At 37.4% G+C, this 18,704-nt stretch overlaps 1 protein-coding gene across 1 annotated transcript in view; it reads right to left on the bottom strand.

Annotated features, from left to right (window-relative positions):
* LOC139151848 (xanthine dehydrogenase/oxidase-like) overlaps positions 1-15,930 on the bottom strand; it is a 30,868-nt gene extending 14,938 nt beyond the window's left edge. The window contains exons 1-19 of the mRNA XM_070724866.1: positions 15,497-15,930; positions 14,739-14,796; positions 11,699-11,795; positions 11,083-11,191; positions 10,332-10,520; positions 9,300-9,356; positions 9,051-9,131; positions 8,376-8,517; positions 7,996-8,163; positions 7,476-7,552; positions 7,036-7,132; positions 6,273-6,382; positions 4,308-4,501; positions 3,763-3,922; positions 2,945-3,028; positions 2,601-2,718; positions 1,945-1,996; positions 1,242-1,377; positions 922-1,041 (exon numbers count right to left, since the gene is read on the bottom strand). Coding sequence (XP_070580967.1) covers positions 922-1,041; positions 1,242-1,377; positions 1,945-1,996; positions 2,601-2,718; positions 2,945-3,028; positions 3,763-3,922; positions 4,308-4,501; positions 6,273-6,382; positions 7,036-7,132; positions 7,476-7,552; positions 7,996-8,163; positions 8,376-8,517; positions 9,051-9,131; positions 9,300-9,356; positions 10,332-10,520; positions 11,083-11,191; positions 11,699-11,795; positions 14,739-14,796; positions 15,497-15,610 — 2,163 coding nt within the window. The 5' untranslated portion in view covers positions 15,611-15,930. The remainder of the gene's footprint in view (positions 1-921; positions 1,042-1,241; positions 1,378-1,944; positions 1,997-2,600; positions 2,719-2,944; positions 3,029-3,762; positions 3,923-4,307; positions 4,502-6,272; positions 6,383-7,035; positions 7,133-7,475; positions 7,553-7,995; positions 8,164-8,375; positions 8,518-9,050; positions 9,132-9,299; positions 9,357-10,331; positions 10,521-11,082; positions 11,192-11,698; positions 11,796-14,738; positions 14,797-15,496) is intronic.
* Between the last annotated feature and the right edge of the window lie 2,774 nt (positions 15,931-18,704).

Raw genomic sequence — 18,704 nt, 5'->3', positions numbered from 1 at the left:
AGCTCATTGCACTGTGTGCAATCGTCAACTTGATGAATTATTGTATGCTTTCTCTAACAGCAAAATTCACAACTAAGATCGACTCTCTGTTATAAATAACAAAATAGGCTTGAAAAAGGCGCTGTATAAAAACGTCAAAGAGATTGTACAAGAACGTATACTTCATGTCAAACGCAGGACTCAGGGTAACAGGTGACCATCATTTACCAATTGTCGACTCGTAGGTAAGAATGAGTTGACTATGAAGAAGCGATGCCAGATCAATGAAGCCCAGACTGAACTGAATATGAATGTTCAAATAGACTGAAAACACTTTTAAATTACCACTCTATTTTGAGAGTGGGATTTTGGCTGAGCTCTTCTGTCTGTTGCTTCTACGCTAGGTAACTGGACACTATAGGTTGTGAGTTAGAATCCGATTGAAAACACCGTATTTTCTACCCTTGGTTTACAGTTCTGCTGGTGGACAGAATTATCCCCGAGATTGTATTTCGCCCAGTTTAAGCGATGTATTCATTGCTGCGATATAGTGTGTGTGCGATGTGTGTGATAGTGAGTGTACGAACGTGAGTGCTTCTGAACTCTCACGTGTGGATTGGTCGCAGTTAGAAAAATGACACAACTTAGTTCGGCTATTGAACCACTCTTTTTTTTGAGATAGGTTGAGCGGTTCTGTGTGTTGTTTCTCCGCTAGGTGACGGAATAACGTAGGTTGTGAGTTCAAACCCGACTGAAAACACTGTACTTACAGAGAAGCTAAAGTATAAACATTACATCGTGATAAGGAGCCAGATCTTGTAATTGTATCTGGTCTAACTACATATGACTTGTGTTTATGAGGGTATATTTGGTGATTCTAGGGCATTTAACAATCCAATGAGAGGTAATAAATGAACGTCTTAGTATACCATGCCTGCATACCTCAATCGAAAGAACATAGTCCATGTCTTCATAAAGAACTTTAACTAGTTTAGCTGCTTTGCGGGCCAGATCTTGAGTCTCAGCAAGAATACCTCCTATCGGTTGGCCAACATGGATTACCTACCAACGACAAACAAGTGTATACCAATAAATGTGATGAGTGTATACATGATAAAGATACTTGGCGATGGACATGATAATGCTGTCATTAACAACACGTTATAGCCTAACAGGCAGTCATTTTGAAGGTTGTCATATCTTAAAACTATTTTGTCTATATTCAAATAATAGCGATATTGTAAGGATAATGCAACTCGTACCTTGTCTGAAGCAAAGGTTTCGCTATCTTCATCTAATGGATTTTCCGCAGGCCAAGTATTTTTACCAGGGACATCAGTAGCATCTACGTAACAACGAACCCCTTCCAAGGACAATGCCGCTGATTTGTCAACAGATCTAGGAAAAGGAACGGGATAAGACATTCAGACCCCTAAACATACCACCTGACATCAAAAAGCACATCATACTATCATAGAATTATACACAAGTAAGAGGCAAATTACAACAGTTCTGACGAATTGTTTTATGTTGAGAAAATAAGCGTGCTTGTCTGACAGCTAAGAACACTTATGCATTGTGCGGTAGTTTTATACACATATTTTGTGAGGAAATCGTTACCCTAATGAGAGTTTTTATTGTTGGCCAAATCCATAGAGAAATATTTTGGCGACTGATGCTTACGACATGGATAATTGTAAATTTTTATCATGGGTTCTATTTTCCTTCATGATATCTGAATTTCTCATTACTCACAGTAGCAGTTTTATTACAGCCTGATTTTCAGGTGCGGATATTGCCGCTACCTGTAAGCAATAACTAGTTGATATATAAATAGTTAAAGAAAAAAACTTTAGTACGTCTCTACAGTTGTTGTCTAGCAAAAGCAATAGAAAGGCTGGAAAGGTTAAATCTAGAAGGGAAAAATCAATGACAAAACTTTACTAAAGCTTTACTTATGCTCACATTATTTTTGCATGTGGTCTTGTGCTGAAGACAAGCGCCATGTGGAGTTCGCCTGGTTGAATGCATTATAAAAAAAGGACAGCTGTTAAAATGCCAATCGAGGAAATCAGGTCAACGACTTGTAAATTGAATACGTGCTGAGCATTCAAATAGGGTAATACCTAGCTTTACCGACCTTGACTATCAAGTAGTGTTGTCCTTTCGACATGTAAACACATGTCGAGGTGAATACGAAACTGTTGTGTATTATTAATATACTGAATATCGAAATGCCTTTATGACTAAAGTAAAGACCATGAGTGTGCAACTTTTTTGTTATTCCAGTTGCCTGTCCAATAATGATGATGTTTGCTTGGAAAAAGATCGACGGGAAACACATTTATACAGAATAGACCTAATTGATCTAAACGTGACCAACAATCAGATAAATACGTCGAACCACTTACGCCATACTACGATATCTTCTGTACTGTAAATATATGTACTCCTCTGAATGTTTCAAAAAAGTCTTTGGTCACTTTACAAAACCGGATTTATTATATCACGATTGTGCTTTCACTGATCTTATATCCTGGTAGAGTGTCTACTGCTTTCAGTATTTGTCATTTATTTATACCTTACTTTGTTTTTCGATTATTTTTGAAACAATAGATTACCTGGCTCTGGGGGTACATCGTCACAATACACTGCCTCGCCAGTGGCAAGCTGACATGCTGACTCCAAAATGATAGGGCGACCGACCGGATCACTTTGTGGTTGCCCCGTTGGTACTTCCTATCAAAAGTATTTTAAAAGAATAAAATATAAAAAGTATTCATCATGTATCAGTGAAAGCAGAGATTTCAGCTGAATGACTAGTTAAAATGATAGCAAAAAGGCATTACGTTCACATAACACCACAAAATATTTCTCATATATAGTCTTTAAATGCGATAAGAGTTAGTGACACATCAAATAATTAACTGATAAAGACGAAAAAGTGATATCAATATATACTAACTTGATACAGCTGGGTACTTTTGCTTGGTAGCTTTTCAACGTCTAACAGCACAGGTCTATCTGAATCCGATAAAGAGCTGTCAGACTAATACGTGCAGAGAAAGATGTCTTTTCTGAGTCATTAGTTCTCGAACAAAACTTTGTGACTTTTCTGTCACACACACTTATGCACAAATACATGCTTGTGTACACATATATCTACGGTTCTATATATTTCGAAAAACCAGGCATATAAAAGAGATGCCAGGTTTAATAAACAAAGACATTGTTCATAATGAATACGAAGAAATCAAAGTGATTAAAGAGCATTCTTTATCTTTTAAGCGTGCAAAAGTTGGTATTCTCTGTACTAGATATGCTCCATTTGTACAAGTATACCGCTCAGAGGTAATACATCGAGCACTGCAATATCCAGCGAAGACACAAGGTTTTGGTATATATAGAACTCTAGCTTTATGTATGTATGTATGTATGTATGTATGTATGTATGTATGTATGTATGTATGTATGTATGTATGTATGTATGTATGTATGTATGTATGTATGTATGTATGTATGTTAATAGAATCATGTACATAAATGTATACATACATCTGTTAATATCTGATAATAGAGCTATCTATTTCTTGGTATATAAATCAATATAATTATCTCTCTATATTTCTATTTAACTTCTTTGTTCACTTGTCAAAAGTCTTAAGTGAAATATATGATATTAGACAGGGCTGTGGAATAAGTGGAGTCATTGATGGGTGTCACAAATAATCACATAACATCATCGTAGGTGTTCAAGAATATTCATTAAAGAAGTTACTCTACCATTCTTTCACAATGTTCATTTAAGACTTTGAGGTAGAACTTGAAGAAAAAACTCCGTAGTAACGACCTTCTGTATTCTACCATTCCGCCCTGAGGTGATAGCTGAAGTTCGGTGCCGAGCATGTGTTGGACATCTTTCAATAGAGCTTCATCCCATTTCCTTAAATTTACAACGCCATTTAAATAAATAAATAAATAAATAAATAAATAAATAAATAAATAAATAATAAATAAATAAATAAATAAATAAATAAATAAATAAATAAATAAATGAATGAATGAATCGATAGATAGCTGAATAGACAAAACGATAGATGATAGACAATATAGAATAAAGAGATAGACAATATAGATATTCTGTTCCATAACATTCCAGATTCCAAGGTCAATAATCTAAGAAATATGGTTTTATGGTAGAATACATTTCTGTACAAGAGCGACACAAAGCACAAATGTCGCCTCTCTTAAATTTGCAACTCATATTTGATGTCATTAACAACTTTCTTACTTCAACAAGTTTAAAAACATCTTTTTTCTTGAAATACCTGCCGCACATTTTCTCTGACACACTGTTCGCGATTACAACAGTTGGTCCAATTCCTCCAAAGATCAAAGAAGCTTCCTTGAGAATGTTTGTTTTCCCTTCTAATAGAGCTCTGAAGCCAGCATTTACCATGGAAACCTCCTTATCACGACGATGAACTTGCTTTTTCACTTTATACCCAGCAAAGTACTCGTTCTGCATGAATGTTAAATTAAAGTTAGATGTCAATAACGTTATACTTTAAAAGCTTAATGCAAGATGTTTCTAAAGCCACAGCTATGATGTCAACTATTTCGCCAATTCTTTTCCCTCAAATTTTAGACTAGTGAAATAAGAATACCGTCAATGACGCTGTAGCTTCTCCAGTTTGCGGCCGGGTCGGATAGTCGGTTGTTGGCATGGAGTTGTTGGCAAATAGTTGATGATGTAGCGTCATGAGGTTGGATATGGACACAAAGAACACAAAGGATGATTAAATATATGAATGATCAATCAGAAAATTTTAAGCTACAGTATACTGCCAACGTAAAGATAATTCAATGTGGAAAGAAGTTAAAGAATAAAGAAATAACAATCCGGAAACAGTAATGATGCACTTCCCTGCTGACCTCACTGCATGGGAAATGCAAAAGCTGTTGTGTGTAAATTAAATATTTACCAAGTGAACATTTAAGTTACATTTTTAATGGATTTTCCAACAAGCGACCTAGCAGCCTATACAGACATGCTGCGTTATGTAGAGAATAACTATTTGTGACCCATGCGTTGATGAAGAAGGTGGAAATCATTGATAGCTCATATCAGGATGGCCAGACAAAATATGTCAAATTGCTGCAAAAATACACAATTGAAGATTCATCGTAATTTGCACATATCACGTTGAGATCATCCCTATGAAAATGTTAACCATAGCTACAAGTATTATTTAAAGAAATAATTTTTTGACCAAAAAGCGCAAAAAATGGTCTCAAAGTGCAAATTGCAAACTTTCTTATGGTTTCAATACATCATAAATAAGATTACACCTATGAACCAGATCATAAACATTTTCATCGTTTTTCCCCGTTATGACTGACGAGTCAGTAAAGCTGTTTACTGTGAATATTTAGGCATTTCCCCTCAGTATTTTGCATGTTCAGAATATGTCCCTATTAAATTTGTCATTTCCTGAAAGTTAAAATTCTTCTTTGTGTCAGTCAAGTTTCCCACAGCAGTACATCCAACAAGCATCAAATGTGGAAGGTACTTCATATAGGGTACTGCACAGGTCTGCCTCTAGAGGGCGAGACTCACGAACCGCGTTTGTTAGTTATTTACTCCACCTAAGCTTCTACACGGAAACGCATGTGAGCTGTAAACACTAAACATGGCCACCGTAAACGCCGATGTCTAAACTTTTCACTCATTTGCGCTCGTATGACATTGATACTCCAGGAAACGATTTGGAAGAAAGCGTTATCTTAATTTTGCAAAATTAAATGAAAAAAATGCTATGAATATGCCATAGGCTAATACACATAGAGCATTTCCAGAGGCATATGATCCATATTAGATATTGCAACACGTCCGTATCACGTGAAGCAGTGAGGGCATACCATACAACGAGGTACCAAACACACCTAGCGCACAGAGAGCGAGCAAACGCAAAGCGAGTACTTCTACAACGTAAGCTCAGTAGTCTGTAATAGATCGCAGTCAACAAGACAACCTCCGGGAAAGGCTTAACAATGGCTAAGTCCCTTTTAATTTTTGTCACAGCCCAGAATTGCTCTACTAAACCTGAACCCAAACTATGAACATCCCCACTAGTTTATAATATGACCCATAATAATGCCCAGCAGCCTGAGGTTGATAAACGAAAGTTAGAAGTTGACGGACGAAAGTTGCCATCACATTGGAATTGCAATCACTGGAATACCATCTCTGCCTATAAATAGACGAGAAGCTAAAAGATGAGAAGTTCTACCTTTAATCCAGCCGGAATAGTAATGGACACCAAAACTTCTTCTTTCGTCAAACATGTTTTCCTGTAGTTCACGAAGAAGCTACTATTAAGGGACAAGGGTCGACTGCCTCCTACACATAAAAATGTGAGATACTTCAACATGAAAAGAATTTCCTCATGGTTAGAAAAGTCCCAAAAATACAATAATCGAGGCTTGGGCCGAAAAGATAGCTTACATTCTATTAGGGTTCCATTCATTCCCTCGAATGAGCAAATCATAATGAACTTTATATTGTTATTTGAATAAGCCCTTGTAGGAGGAGCGGTAACTATTAGCATAAAGCTTGTGCTTTTTACCGACCGAATACCCTTTTATCCCAATACAGGAAGCAAAAAAAACTTGTACAATACTTGTGTGGCCACTATGTAATTCAAGGTTAAACGAGAACTATCAAACTAAGTAGTCCATGGTCCACTAGTTGTCTTATCGGAACTGTAGATATGCAAACCAATGTCACTGGCTCAGCAGTGAATACTTTTGAATTGTACATGTATGCTGGACTAATGAATAGTTAGATCACAATGTGATAGGTTATTGGCACCAATCAATTACTGATCAGTATATTCAACCCATACTGTAAGGGATGACTGACTGCTTACCCGTTTTGGTCTCACCGAGCAGCATCATAGCCGATCTCACTCTAATCTGTATTTTGATTGCAAGTATACCGAATGATAGGCGACTGATATCATGGAATCGTTTAACAGACGTACACATACTGACCTTTCAAAGATGCCACTATAAGTGTAGTTCTACTCGCCATTAACAAAGGAGTGAGATCAGACAACGGGCTTGCCGACAGTATGTGGCTGCCAATGCCCTGCAACAATCAACAGAATACTTTCCTCAAAGTGTGTAATTTTCGACGTACTTGAAGACATCAGCATCATTCATCCTTCGGTAGTGAACTTCCGCATCAATGGACAGCCCTGATATTATAAGACTTCTCCATATTCAGGTGAACACGTAGTGTACTTCGTTATATTTTTGGAGATTATAATAAGATATGTATGCAGTTTTCTCCTAAATTAAAAGCATATTCATCAATGCCTTTACATAGCAGCAACCATTTAAAACAATTGTGAAATGCCTTCCGCATATGTTAAATACATTGTACCTACCAAAAATATAAATGAAACAGTGTTCGCATGTAATTTACTTACAGAAACATTCCTCAGTTGACAGTCCCCGACCTGGTGTAACATATTTAACAATTCCGCATATGTTTGACCATTGCAAGCTGACAACAAAAGGAAAATATGTATTTGTACCCAATCGTATGCATAATCACTAAATGCTGCATTCTCAGGAAGTCAATTCGAAAGATACGTCTTGTAGTTTGCAGCTCTGTCAGTTTCCAAATTTGCTAAATTATCATGCGCTAAATCAACAATGACGGAGACAGAAATTGAAAATGTGTATTTTCCGAAGGAAGAGCTGAGTAAAACGTGAAATGCTGCCTATTTGCTTCATGGACATTGTAATTTAAATATACAAATCCTATATTGTATATTTCTTGCATTTAAATGGCCATGCATATTTGTTTATTCAAAAGAAGTTACTATGATCATAATGTTAAGCAATATTCACTGAGATAATGCTGCAAGTTCACTATCCATAACAATGAGAGTAGCAGGACGGCGGTAAAAGGGGGCCAAGATTGCATTATAGTGTATAACCTACATGGCAAATCCTCGACTCGTTTCTTCAAGACTTCACACATTCGAGCCATGGAAACGGAAGAACCAAATGTGATTGCGTCATCACTCACATCAATCTGAAGCAATTCTGCTACTCGAGACGCTGACAACAGTATTTTGGGCTGCAGCTTTCTTACAGTAGGATCAAAGCCTGAAATCAAATTGCAGAATGTCAGTTCGATTCCCTTACACATGACACATAGGAAGAAAGACACATATCCGGAGAGACAGCAATGCAAGATTAGCTTCCCTGTGTTACAGAGCAACAGTAATAAAGTTTAATGATAAAAAATGTCGATCTGGTACCAATTACGGAAAACACCTAAAATCATTCACTATTTACTCTTTATGAAGTATTCTTACCAACTTCTGCATTCCCGACAACAATCACTGCATCAGGTATTTCGAATTTCAGTCTTAGCAGGTCCTTTAGTGTTGTTGGCCGAATCCAGGTTGTCGTACTGCTTGAAAATTGTACTACGCCCGACCTATACTTATCATTTAACTGCCAAATAAAATTCGCATAAAGTGATCGAAGCTGATATGATTTTACGTACAACAATTGACAGCTACCAAAGACGCCCTTTCAAAGTAAGCGATGTTTTGCTAAAATGAAACGGGCGTTACCAAAATAAATGTACGTACATTACAGTTTAAAATCATTTAACACATCCCGAATAAAGTCAAGAATTGTTGCCTACAGAGCAAATTTAGACTTGACAGGCTAAGTGGTTCCCGAAAAAAGTTTTGTGTTCAGATGGGAAAATGTCCTTTAAATTTCCTTATCCAAATTAGATATCCCTTGGACAAATCAGCATTAGTTTCTGCGGCAATATTTTAAAATATGTATATTTGTGTGTTCACATGTTTATTTGCGCCAATTCTTAAGAGGTCAGATTTATTTCTTACCATTTATTTCGTATCGTACGATCATTGAGAACGTCAAACCTTTATCTTATCAAATTATCTCAGTAGATATTGATATCTTTTGAATGAAAGAAAATCAAACTTATCGTTATTACAATTATTGTAATATACCTGTAATTCAGAAGGGAATATGATTTCCTGGGTTGGATCATAAGGTGCAAAGTCACTCGGTGTGAAGAGGCCAGATACCATCTACAGTAAAAACGACACAGAATGTTATAACACGGAACTATGAACCCAGAAAATTTACAAATGCCTATTTTACAATGCTTGAAAGAAGATATCCATGGAAGCTCCCATTTTGAGATTCCTCTTTATTGACTTTTGAGTATTTAGTAAAATCTGAAGTCATATACTCACATCATTGTATTCATCTCCCGGCTGTAGACAAGCAGAGGGATTTCCACAGCAGCCACTCTGAAAAGACGAAATCACTTATGAAGATTGTAATATAGAGGAATATAACTTCAAATCAATTCCAGCGATCGTTATCATTCAAGTCAAGTAAATCACAAGGTCCAAGAACAATAAAAGGGGCAAACTGACAAAATCAATAGTGCAATATCGAACCACTAGTACAGTGGTGGGAAAGTGATGGTACTTAATATAGCAACTGCTTCTTACAAATAATTTTTCGTAAAATTCAATTTAATGTACAAAAATCTTAAACTCCAGAACCAAAACAGCATTTGAACTAGAATTTTACTCATGTCATTACTGGTGTGAGAAGTATCACGTTTGCAAAAGGCATATTGATCAGTCACGTGGTTTAGCGGCCATATTGGGTTTTGCGAAAAAGCTATGATAACCAGGGAATAATGTTCAAAAATCTTCTTCTCCAGAACAAATTTTAATGCACCATTTGAACTGAAACTTGTCTCATATCTTCCTTAGAATGAGCACTTTCCAGTTTGCGAAAGGCGCATGATGGGTCACGTGGTTTAGTGGCCATATTGGTTTTCATAAAAATCAACAATAACCACGAGATACATTCAAAATTCTTCTTTACGACAAAAAGAACATTTAAACTCGAATTGTGCCCTTGGTGTCATTGGTGAAATTACTGTCAACCATGGTAATAGCTTTGGCCCCGGTAACGCTGCTTGCAGCTTCAATTATTGTTGAGTGGGTAAGAGAGTGGTTTAAAGTTTCATTTAGGAAAATTTAAGCAAACGTTTAAGTTATTCACTTTCCAGGCGCATACTACCTAAAGGTACATTTATTACTTTATCAGCTTTTCAGGTCGGGCCAAGCTTAACCTGTAACCTTTAACTCTTTCACCACTATAGTTTTGCCGAACCCGCTGTTAACAATGGTGGACCCGTATATTTACGGAACATTGGTTTACCGGACACAGTTCAGTAAATAAAAGAGGGAGAAAGCCAAACATACTTCAGTGAATGTTTTAAAGCCCTCTATTATCGGTCGATATCCGGTGCATCTACACAGGTTTCCAACAAGAGATTCTTCAATATCAGCAGTGTTTGGCTGTGGGTTGTTCCTCAGTAATGTGTACATGGACATTACCATTCCCGGTGTACAGAATCCACATTGTAATCCATGGGCCTTGCCAATGCGTTCCTGATTTGAAGGATTCAGAAAGATAATTTAACTAGCAATTTTCTCATAGGCCTGAACGCCATGTATTTCTGAAAAAATCCATGATTAGGCAGGAACTTTTGTCAGTTGTTGCTTCTTCAAATGAAAAAAAATTATTGCAGTTTGACAAAAAAGGGAAAAAGTGACAACAGAATGAAAAGCCCATCTAAGAGACAGGACCGCCCACATTGAGGCGACTGATCCATTAGCTCAGTTGGTAGAGCATCCGTAATGTATACGGGGGTGTGGGTTCGAGTCCCACATGGGTCACTTTTCATTCACAACTGTATATATATATATATATATATATATATATATATATATATATATATATATATATATATATATATATATATATATATATATATATATATATAATATATATATATATATATATATTTATATATATATATATATATATTTATATATATATAATCAAATGTTCAATCAAATATATATTTATGTGCGTGTGTGTGTGCGTGTAAAAAGATAGATGGGTGAGTATTTGCTGTTAAAAAGGATCCTACGAAATAGATGACTATACCTGAACTGGGTGTAGTTTAGTTCTCGTCGATCCAATCCCTTCAACAGTTGTAACAGCCATTCCATGGAGAGCACAGATCGGAGTGTAGCAAGCATTGATGGCGTAGTGTCTAAAGCGTCATGATGGAAAACGTTAACAAATGAACGAACTCCCTGAGGATGGACATCCTTATCCTCGTCCCACATGGTGGACGTTACACGCTTTGGAACCTGTCGACTATTATCCCACAACATAAAAATGGCCTACTAAATCTCACTTGAAAATGACATATTCACTACAGACCTGCACTTTACGTTTAGCATCAAATTTAAACAGTGCATCTTAAGGGTTGTAGGAGATGAGTTTCCTTCATGTCATAGCAACTCCCGCTTACCTAACAGTACTTATTCATCCGTTCAAACAGAACTGGCCTGTGAAGTTTTTGCAAACATTTTTCTCATATTTTATTTCAAGGGAGTGCACAACCAGTAATTGGTAATCCGACGACTGAACACTGTTAAAAAGAAAGTTACAGAGACAAAACGTAAAAGCAAACCACCATATTGTTCGCCATTAAGAAAAGTTGAACTTCCTTACCGGTAACTACATGTAGTTGAGCTACTTTATGAAAGGATACAAAATCTTTTTCTGTTGGTCATCATAATTTGATAACATGACAGTACATGCACCGCAGCCTCCTTCGCCACAGCTGTATTTGCTTCCAGTAAGACGTACTGTAATACTGTCAAGGGTAATTGCTCGTATACATTGCATTGTGAAATACGGACAGAATATCCTTAGTCATGCATGTGTATGGGATCAGCTTAACTCATATATGCATCAGTATACGCCATATTTATTCTTGTACTTTACACAAACCGTTGCAAAAGTCAACTAGAAAGCCAGATATAATTAAATTTACATGTAAAGATTAGGGGAGTCTGATCTCTCTCTCTCTCTCTCTCTCTCTCTCTCTCTCTCTCTCTCTCTCTCTCTCTCTCTCATCGGCTTTCTAATTGACTTCTGCAACCATATGTGTTCAGTACAAGAATGCAGGTCACCCGATAATATTCATTTGTGCATGAAAATTTTAATGAAATGTATAGTCAAGACAAACAATGCCGATATGTGCATATATTATTGTGCACACCTATCTACCGGATACTTTGATGTGTTAACTACCAAATCAATCGCTGAGACATGCATAATTATACCCATTGAAAGAGTAAATATAACACCGCATGAAATATGTATGCATGTCACATCGTATTACATGATGGCACCATACAGGGGAGCCGGCATGTTATGAAAATTCTATATTTGTCACAGTTACAACAACCTGCTTCAACTGATTTGTTTGGAACTGTGTGGCCTGCTATGCACATTACCTCTGGTGATAAGATATGCATATGAATTTCATTCTAAGTTATCACAAATCAATGTGTTATGATCTAATCATTCTTTTGCAATGCGAAAAATAATATGTTCAAACTTGGCACCAGAGCAATTTTGAAGGTTGGCGGTCATTGACCGAGTGATGAATGTTTTATTTCCCTTAAAATTAGGGCATTTTCAGAGAAAATGTAGTTTGTTTGAAGTTTATGACACTCTTGATATTAAATTATTTGCTATGGACAATTTCTTCGGCTGTCTCTCTCTTTGCGCGTTGGTTGAGCTGTGTACACACGGCTTCAATCTCGAAGCAGATATCGCAGACTCCCCTAACCTTATCGCAGTAATACTATCAATCTGCCGACATCACACCAGGTAATAGTTGTCTCGAATTGATGAGCGATGACGTAAGGTTATACTCACAGGTAAATACCAACAGTATTTGATCAAGTGATGAAGGGATACAATTCATTATGTTACAAGTAAAGAGAGATGATTCTTTTAGAAACGAAAATTTTTATATTGGGAATTCAAAAAACTTCCATTATATTATCAAGTTTGTTTCTCCTGTCCCTTGACCGGGAATGTTCCCATAATAACATTTGTAATAGACATATCCTGCCTTATATCAATTCATGCGTCTGCACTGTCTATGATCTTTTTGACATTTGACATAGTAAATGTAGAAAGGGCATTTTCAAGTTTAGGGTGACTGGCAAAATAACTTGGCTGCTTAAACTATCAGAAAGGCAAGACAATGTAATTTTGTCTAGGGCGTATCTGGTAGTCAGTACTTTCTAGATGTCACTCAGTCCTCAAAAGGGTTTTTAGCTTGAATATAACGATACTTATCTGTTGTGATAAAGTACAATCTGATAAGATATCTTTGGGTGTGTTTCTAAACAGGTAATTATGAATAGTGTAAATGCGTTTCGACACCCTGCACCTAATGACCGTTCGTTAGTCTTATTCTGTCACCGACATCATATGGTCAATCTTCATTTGTTGTTGCGAAAGGTGCATTGACCTTTTTTACCTTCTCAAGCTCTCAGCATTATCTTATCGTTGTAGGGCCAACCTTACACGCTCTGACACAATACCGCTACGACAAACAGGCAAGTAGGTTGATGGATCGGTCACAGTACATCGCAAACAAATGGTTTGTTAATTTTTGATTCGGCGAGGTTATACGAATTGCATATGACCGGAGATACAAATATCCAACTCGTACATGTGCGTTTAAGTTTTACCAGTAGACTACACAGAACAATTCTTTATTAAAAATTCTAATTTAGTTTACCTAGCACCCTGAGTAAAACCGTACATGTTGATAAGAGAGACCCTAATTTTGGTCCCCTAAAGCTGTTCCCGCACTCAAAATCAATTTTTAAGTTCCATACACGGCAACTGTGGTACCGTGAGATACTCAACAGATTGCCTGGTATGCAAAAATACTGAAGTAATTTGCAGGCGAGTTTATGGATTTGTGGACCAGTTGTTTCATTGTGTGATCTGTTCATGTTGACCTCACGTGATAAATTAATATCAGACGTAACAACTTTAGTCAACGCCATTTGGATGGACCTCCATGTTATAGATTTCGTGCACCATTTAAATATATTACAGCTGGTGATATTAATGCTGTTAATTAACAATTATTCTGTAACGACGCCTCAAAATGACTCACTTTTTACCAACTCCAAGTGCCAGCATTCAATCATATCACAGGTGTAATCGACATGTTTTCAATGGCATCTTATCAATTGCAGTATAAAAATGGCAACTCTTTATCACCTATATTTTCTGATTTGTTTGCGGTAGTGTCACCGTGCAACGTGTACACATGTATGGATAATAATTCTCGAAAACAAAATAATTTGTTAATGTCCACGCGCGCCAGGGTATACACAGCGTACGTTACGCATCGAACCTTTTAGCAGTAGGATATAAGCAAGGTAAGTTACCCATAGAACACTATGGTAGGTTATACACTCACCAATGTTTTCGTCGCGTACGGTTAAAATATACAAGAGGCGGTTTTTGGCATGGCTAATTGTAATTCTTGTATATCATGAAGTTGTACAACACAAATTCAGAAGGATTTTGCCGCTTTGAGTGTGTTTACGGTGTTTGACGCAGCCAGTGCACTGTATTGTGGGATGATCGGGAAAAAGTCTATTGCCTTGGGCCGAATATTTGACCCGGAATATCATAATGTGTTTATGATAAATTGTCTCCTAGAAAGAGTGCAAACACAGAGCTTCGAGAGCGGATTGCAAGGATACACTTAGTTCTGAGATATGAAAGAAGAGTCATATCTGGATCAACATCACTGTCACATATCTGTAGGGAAAGAATCACGGATAACGCGATAAGTAAAAATATATACGTGACGTCATAGTTCCACTTCATTGTGTTATCGCGATGTCGACAGTACCGATGATAGGAGTGAGATCTGCTTGCATAGGTAGTGACCTGACATTTTCAGTGTGTACAACATAGCAGTAGCTTGCGAATGTCAAACAGTATGTCGACGTGTGTCTGCCCCACCCCTATGTGTGATGCGTGCGTCACTACAACATATCAGAACAAAATCATATACCTTTTTTAAGATGAACCCAGAGTTGAAGACGGTAATAAGTTCAAATAGCAAAAATAGTAAACTTATGTTGAAGGTCTCAAGAAATTTTCAGTGCCATTCTCCTTGTTCGACTCAACAGTAAAGAGCCAGTAAGTGTTGAATGAAAAACTTTAGCCTACAAGACAAAGCATCTGTTTTAATAGAGTCAAGCTCTGTGACGGTCCATTAATTCCAGCGATAAACGTTTGTGTGTTCCTGTATAAAACGATGTTCGCTAAAAAGGTCAGAAATCTACCAGTACATCAACAAGCATATGTGCACAACAGAGAGGTGAACCGTGTCAGGTACATTTATAACGAGGGCTGATACATACGCCTGTTGTTTGCAGTAGTTCACAGGCGAAGCAGCAATCGGCATGTTGCATGCAAGCTCTCTCTCTATATATATATAAGATCAACAAACCTTCTTCCCATTGACATAGACCACAAGTGAATCTTTGTATGTTTTTGGAACTTCCATGGTTGATTTTGTGTGCTCAGTGTTGTGACCGCCGATGCACGGGTTACCTCTCGACATGGGAAATGTCCGTTATATCTAGTCAAGGAGGATTAGGTCATAGTAATTAAATTCTTTGTTTTGCGTCTCCACCCGCCTAGGTTTTTAAGGTTTCCATAAAAAACACACACAGTGTATTTGAATAGGAAATTTTAGAACATGACCGCTTAGCTTTTCTGAACAAAAATTTTGCTACAATTTGTTATTTGCTGCAATCAAATTACATTGTGTTAATTTTCTTGTGTGTGTTTTTCAGCCGCTTAGACGCGTACCTTTTCCCATTTAGAGTGGACGCAAAACAAACAATTTAATTACTTTGGCCTTATGGGTTTTTGTTGTAACTATTCCTGTAGGAGCCTTCAGTTTTAACGATAGGCTATTCCTGTAGGAGCCTTCAGTTTAAACGATGGGCTATTCCTGTAGGAGCCTTCAGTTTTAACGATGGGCTATTCCTGTAGGAGCCTTCAGTTTAAACGATGGGTTATTCCTGTAGGAGCCTTCAGTTTTAACGATGGGCTATTCCTGTAGGAGCCTTCAGTTTTAACGATGGGCTATTCCTGTAGGAGCCTTCAGTTTAAACGATGGGCTATTCCTGTAGGAGCCTTCAGTTTTAACGATGTATTATTCCTGTAGAAGCCTTCAGTTTAAACGATGGGCTATTCCTGTAGGAGCCTTCAGTTTAAACGATTGGCTATTCCTGTAGGAGCCTTCAGTTTAAACGATGGGTTATTCCTGTAGGAGCCTTCAGTTTAAACGATGGGGGTACGGAATCATGATGTTGAACGAAACATTCGCAATCATTGACCTTAAACCTATCATACGATAGCAACATGGCGTGGATTCAGCCTACAACTTAAACAGCCTCAGTGCTAATTTTAACGGTAAACAAGCAGAAAACTGAAAAAATGCCGGTTTTCAATATTGGCTACCGATGTCATCCTAACTTGCCTGGCAAAAATGGTGACTAGCATATCATGCAAAGGTTTGAAATGAAAGAATATGCATACAACATTGACAGTGTACAATCTCTGTATTGATAAACCTGGCAAAATGAATATCAGTCCAGCGGTTCACAATCTACACCATTCCGCGGTAGCCACTTACGAACTTTTTATGAAATTAGAATAAGTGGTATTGATAGTGAGTGTATTGGCGGGCGTAAGTTCTTCATGAACTCTACAACGCGTGGAGGGATTGCAGTCAGAAATCAAAGTAAAACTTGCCCAAGATATTGGTTTGAATAACAAAATATGTTATTGGAAAAACTCATCATCAAATAGGGGCCTATGATAAAAAACTTTAACGAAAGCACCTTTGCATAAACTCATGTGTATTGAATAGTAAGTCATATTATGCTATTATATTTGTCAGTGCAAGTGTTATGTAGTTTAAATTAATATTCACTTTATAAGGGCTTGTCATAACTGTCTTCAGAAACATGTGAAGAGAAAAAAAAAAACTTTGTTTTAGATGACATGCTTGTATTTTGTAGTTAATAGTAGTTTGTAGTAGCTCAATAGCACATGCGCTCAATTATCGATAGGTGGTCTGCTAAGTAGAATCAATCTCTGTTCAGCACGATCTCAACAACGTGTTTTCCCTACTAGGAGCTACTAACTGCTTCAAGCAACCGTCCTATTTATCTGTGGATGATTTAGCATCTCCTGAACGACTTCTGAGAACATTTTATCTTCACCTACTCGCAACGGAGAAGTTAACGCGGAACAACACGTGTTTCTGTGTCTGCCATTGTATTCACACTGCCACGCATTCAAACGGACCTTGAGCGCACTTGGTTGAAAATTAGTTTTCAGCGAATGGTCTGCTATACATACAAGGTACTCTCATATACTTTCATAGATAATGTCTACTGAGGAACTATTCTGTGACAATTGCCTGAAAAACATTTTGACGGATTCAACCATATTTCAGTGCACCGAGTGCATTGAATTTTACCTGTGCGAAAACTGTTTCTACTCTACAAATACAGTGCCAAGCAGCAGTCCGACTCAAGGCGGCTACGGAGGCAAGTTAGTTTCAACAACAAAAAGTGGTCATACTGGTCCAGAACATTACTTCAAAATATTACAGTTTTAATCTATTCACCATCCAGCAAATTGCCTAAAGGTTCCATTAACTTTCTTGTGACTTCGCATTCCTGCCGACGTTATTTCTCTACTGTTTCACGTTTTGTTACGTCAAACTAATTTTTCATTCAACTAACGTCAAAATGGCTATACTCGGAGCAACGCTTACATTGTTGGCATTTTCTATCCTGAATATCGTGGTTGGCCAACATAGTCCATTTTCTCGTACTGATAGCCGCAGGGCGGAAGAGCTACTAGCACCTGTTGATGTCTCGATGGTCGCACTATGCAAATCCATTGACATCAAATACCTATACCTGAACCACATGCATGTTTTCGATCTTAGCGAGCCTGCCAATTGTCAGAAAAATACTATTGCTTGCGGCCGCATAACTTCGTATCTTTTATTGCTGTCAATCGTCATGAGTGGAGATGTACAACTTAACCCGGGCCCAATAAAATGTCCGTGTGGAGTGTGCGGGAAACCTGTCAAGTGTAACCAGCGTGGCATACAATGTGATGGTTGCGACATCTGGTATCACACTAAATGCATTGATATGCCTTTGTGTGAATACGACGATTTGTCAGTTTCATCTCAACAATGGTTCTGCAATTGTTATGTAGGTCATTTACCCCACACTCATCATGACCTGAGTTCAATTAGTCTAGAACATTCTCAAGGTCACTGCCCTTAATACCTCACAACCTTGAATTCAATTAGTCATGTTTGGAATGTTCTGGAAAGTTGATTAGTTGTGTAAGGGAGATAATTTTAGAACAGTAATTAGCATGTCAATAAAAGTTCTAGATTGTTCTTACATGCCTTTATAAAAGGGACGTGCACAGCTTCCAGTCAGACTTTTGGGATCGTGTCTCTTGTGTGTTACTAAACTCCAGCAGTAGTCATTCTCAAGACTTTTCAAGACCTTCACTGTCAACGCTGGATTTATACTGTGGTCTTTGTGCAGCTTCAAGCCTGCAAGCCAAAGGACTGTTCATTCATCCGACTGACTGTTACAACTCTGAGA

The sequence above is a fragment of the Ptychodera flava genome, chromosome 15 (assembly GCF_041260155.1).
Source record: "Ptychodera flava strain L36383 chromosome 15, AS_Pfla_20210202, whole genome shotgun sequence".
Taxonomy (NCBI): domain Eukaryota; kingdom Metazoa; phylum Hemichordata; class Enteropneusta; family Ptychoderidae; genus Ptychodera; species Ptychodera flava.
Note: the sequence above shows the minus strand (reverse complement) of the source record. Positions and strands in the feature narration are given on the sequence as shown.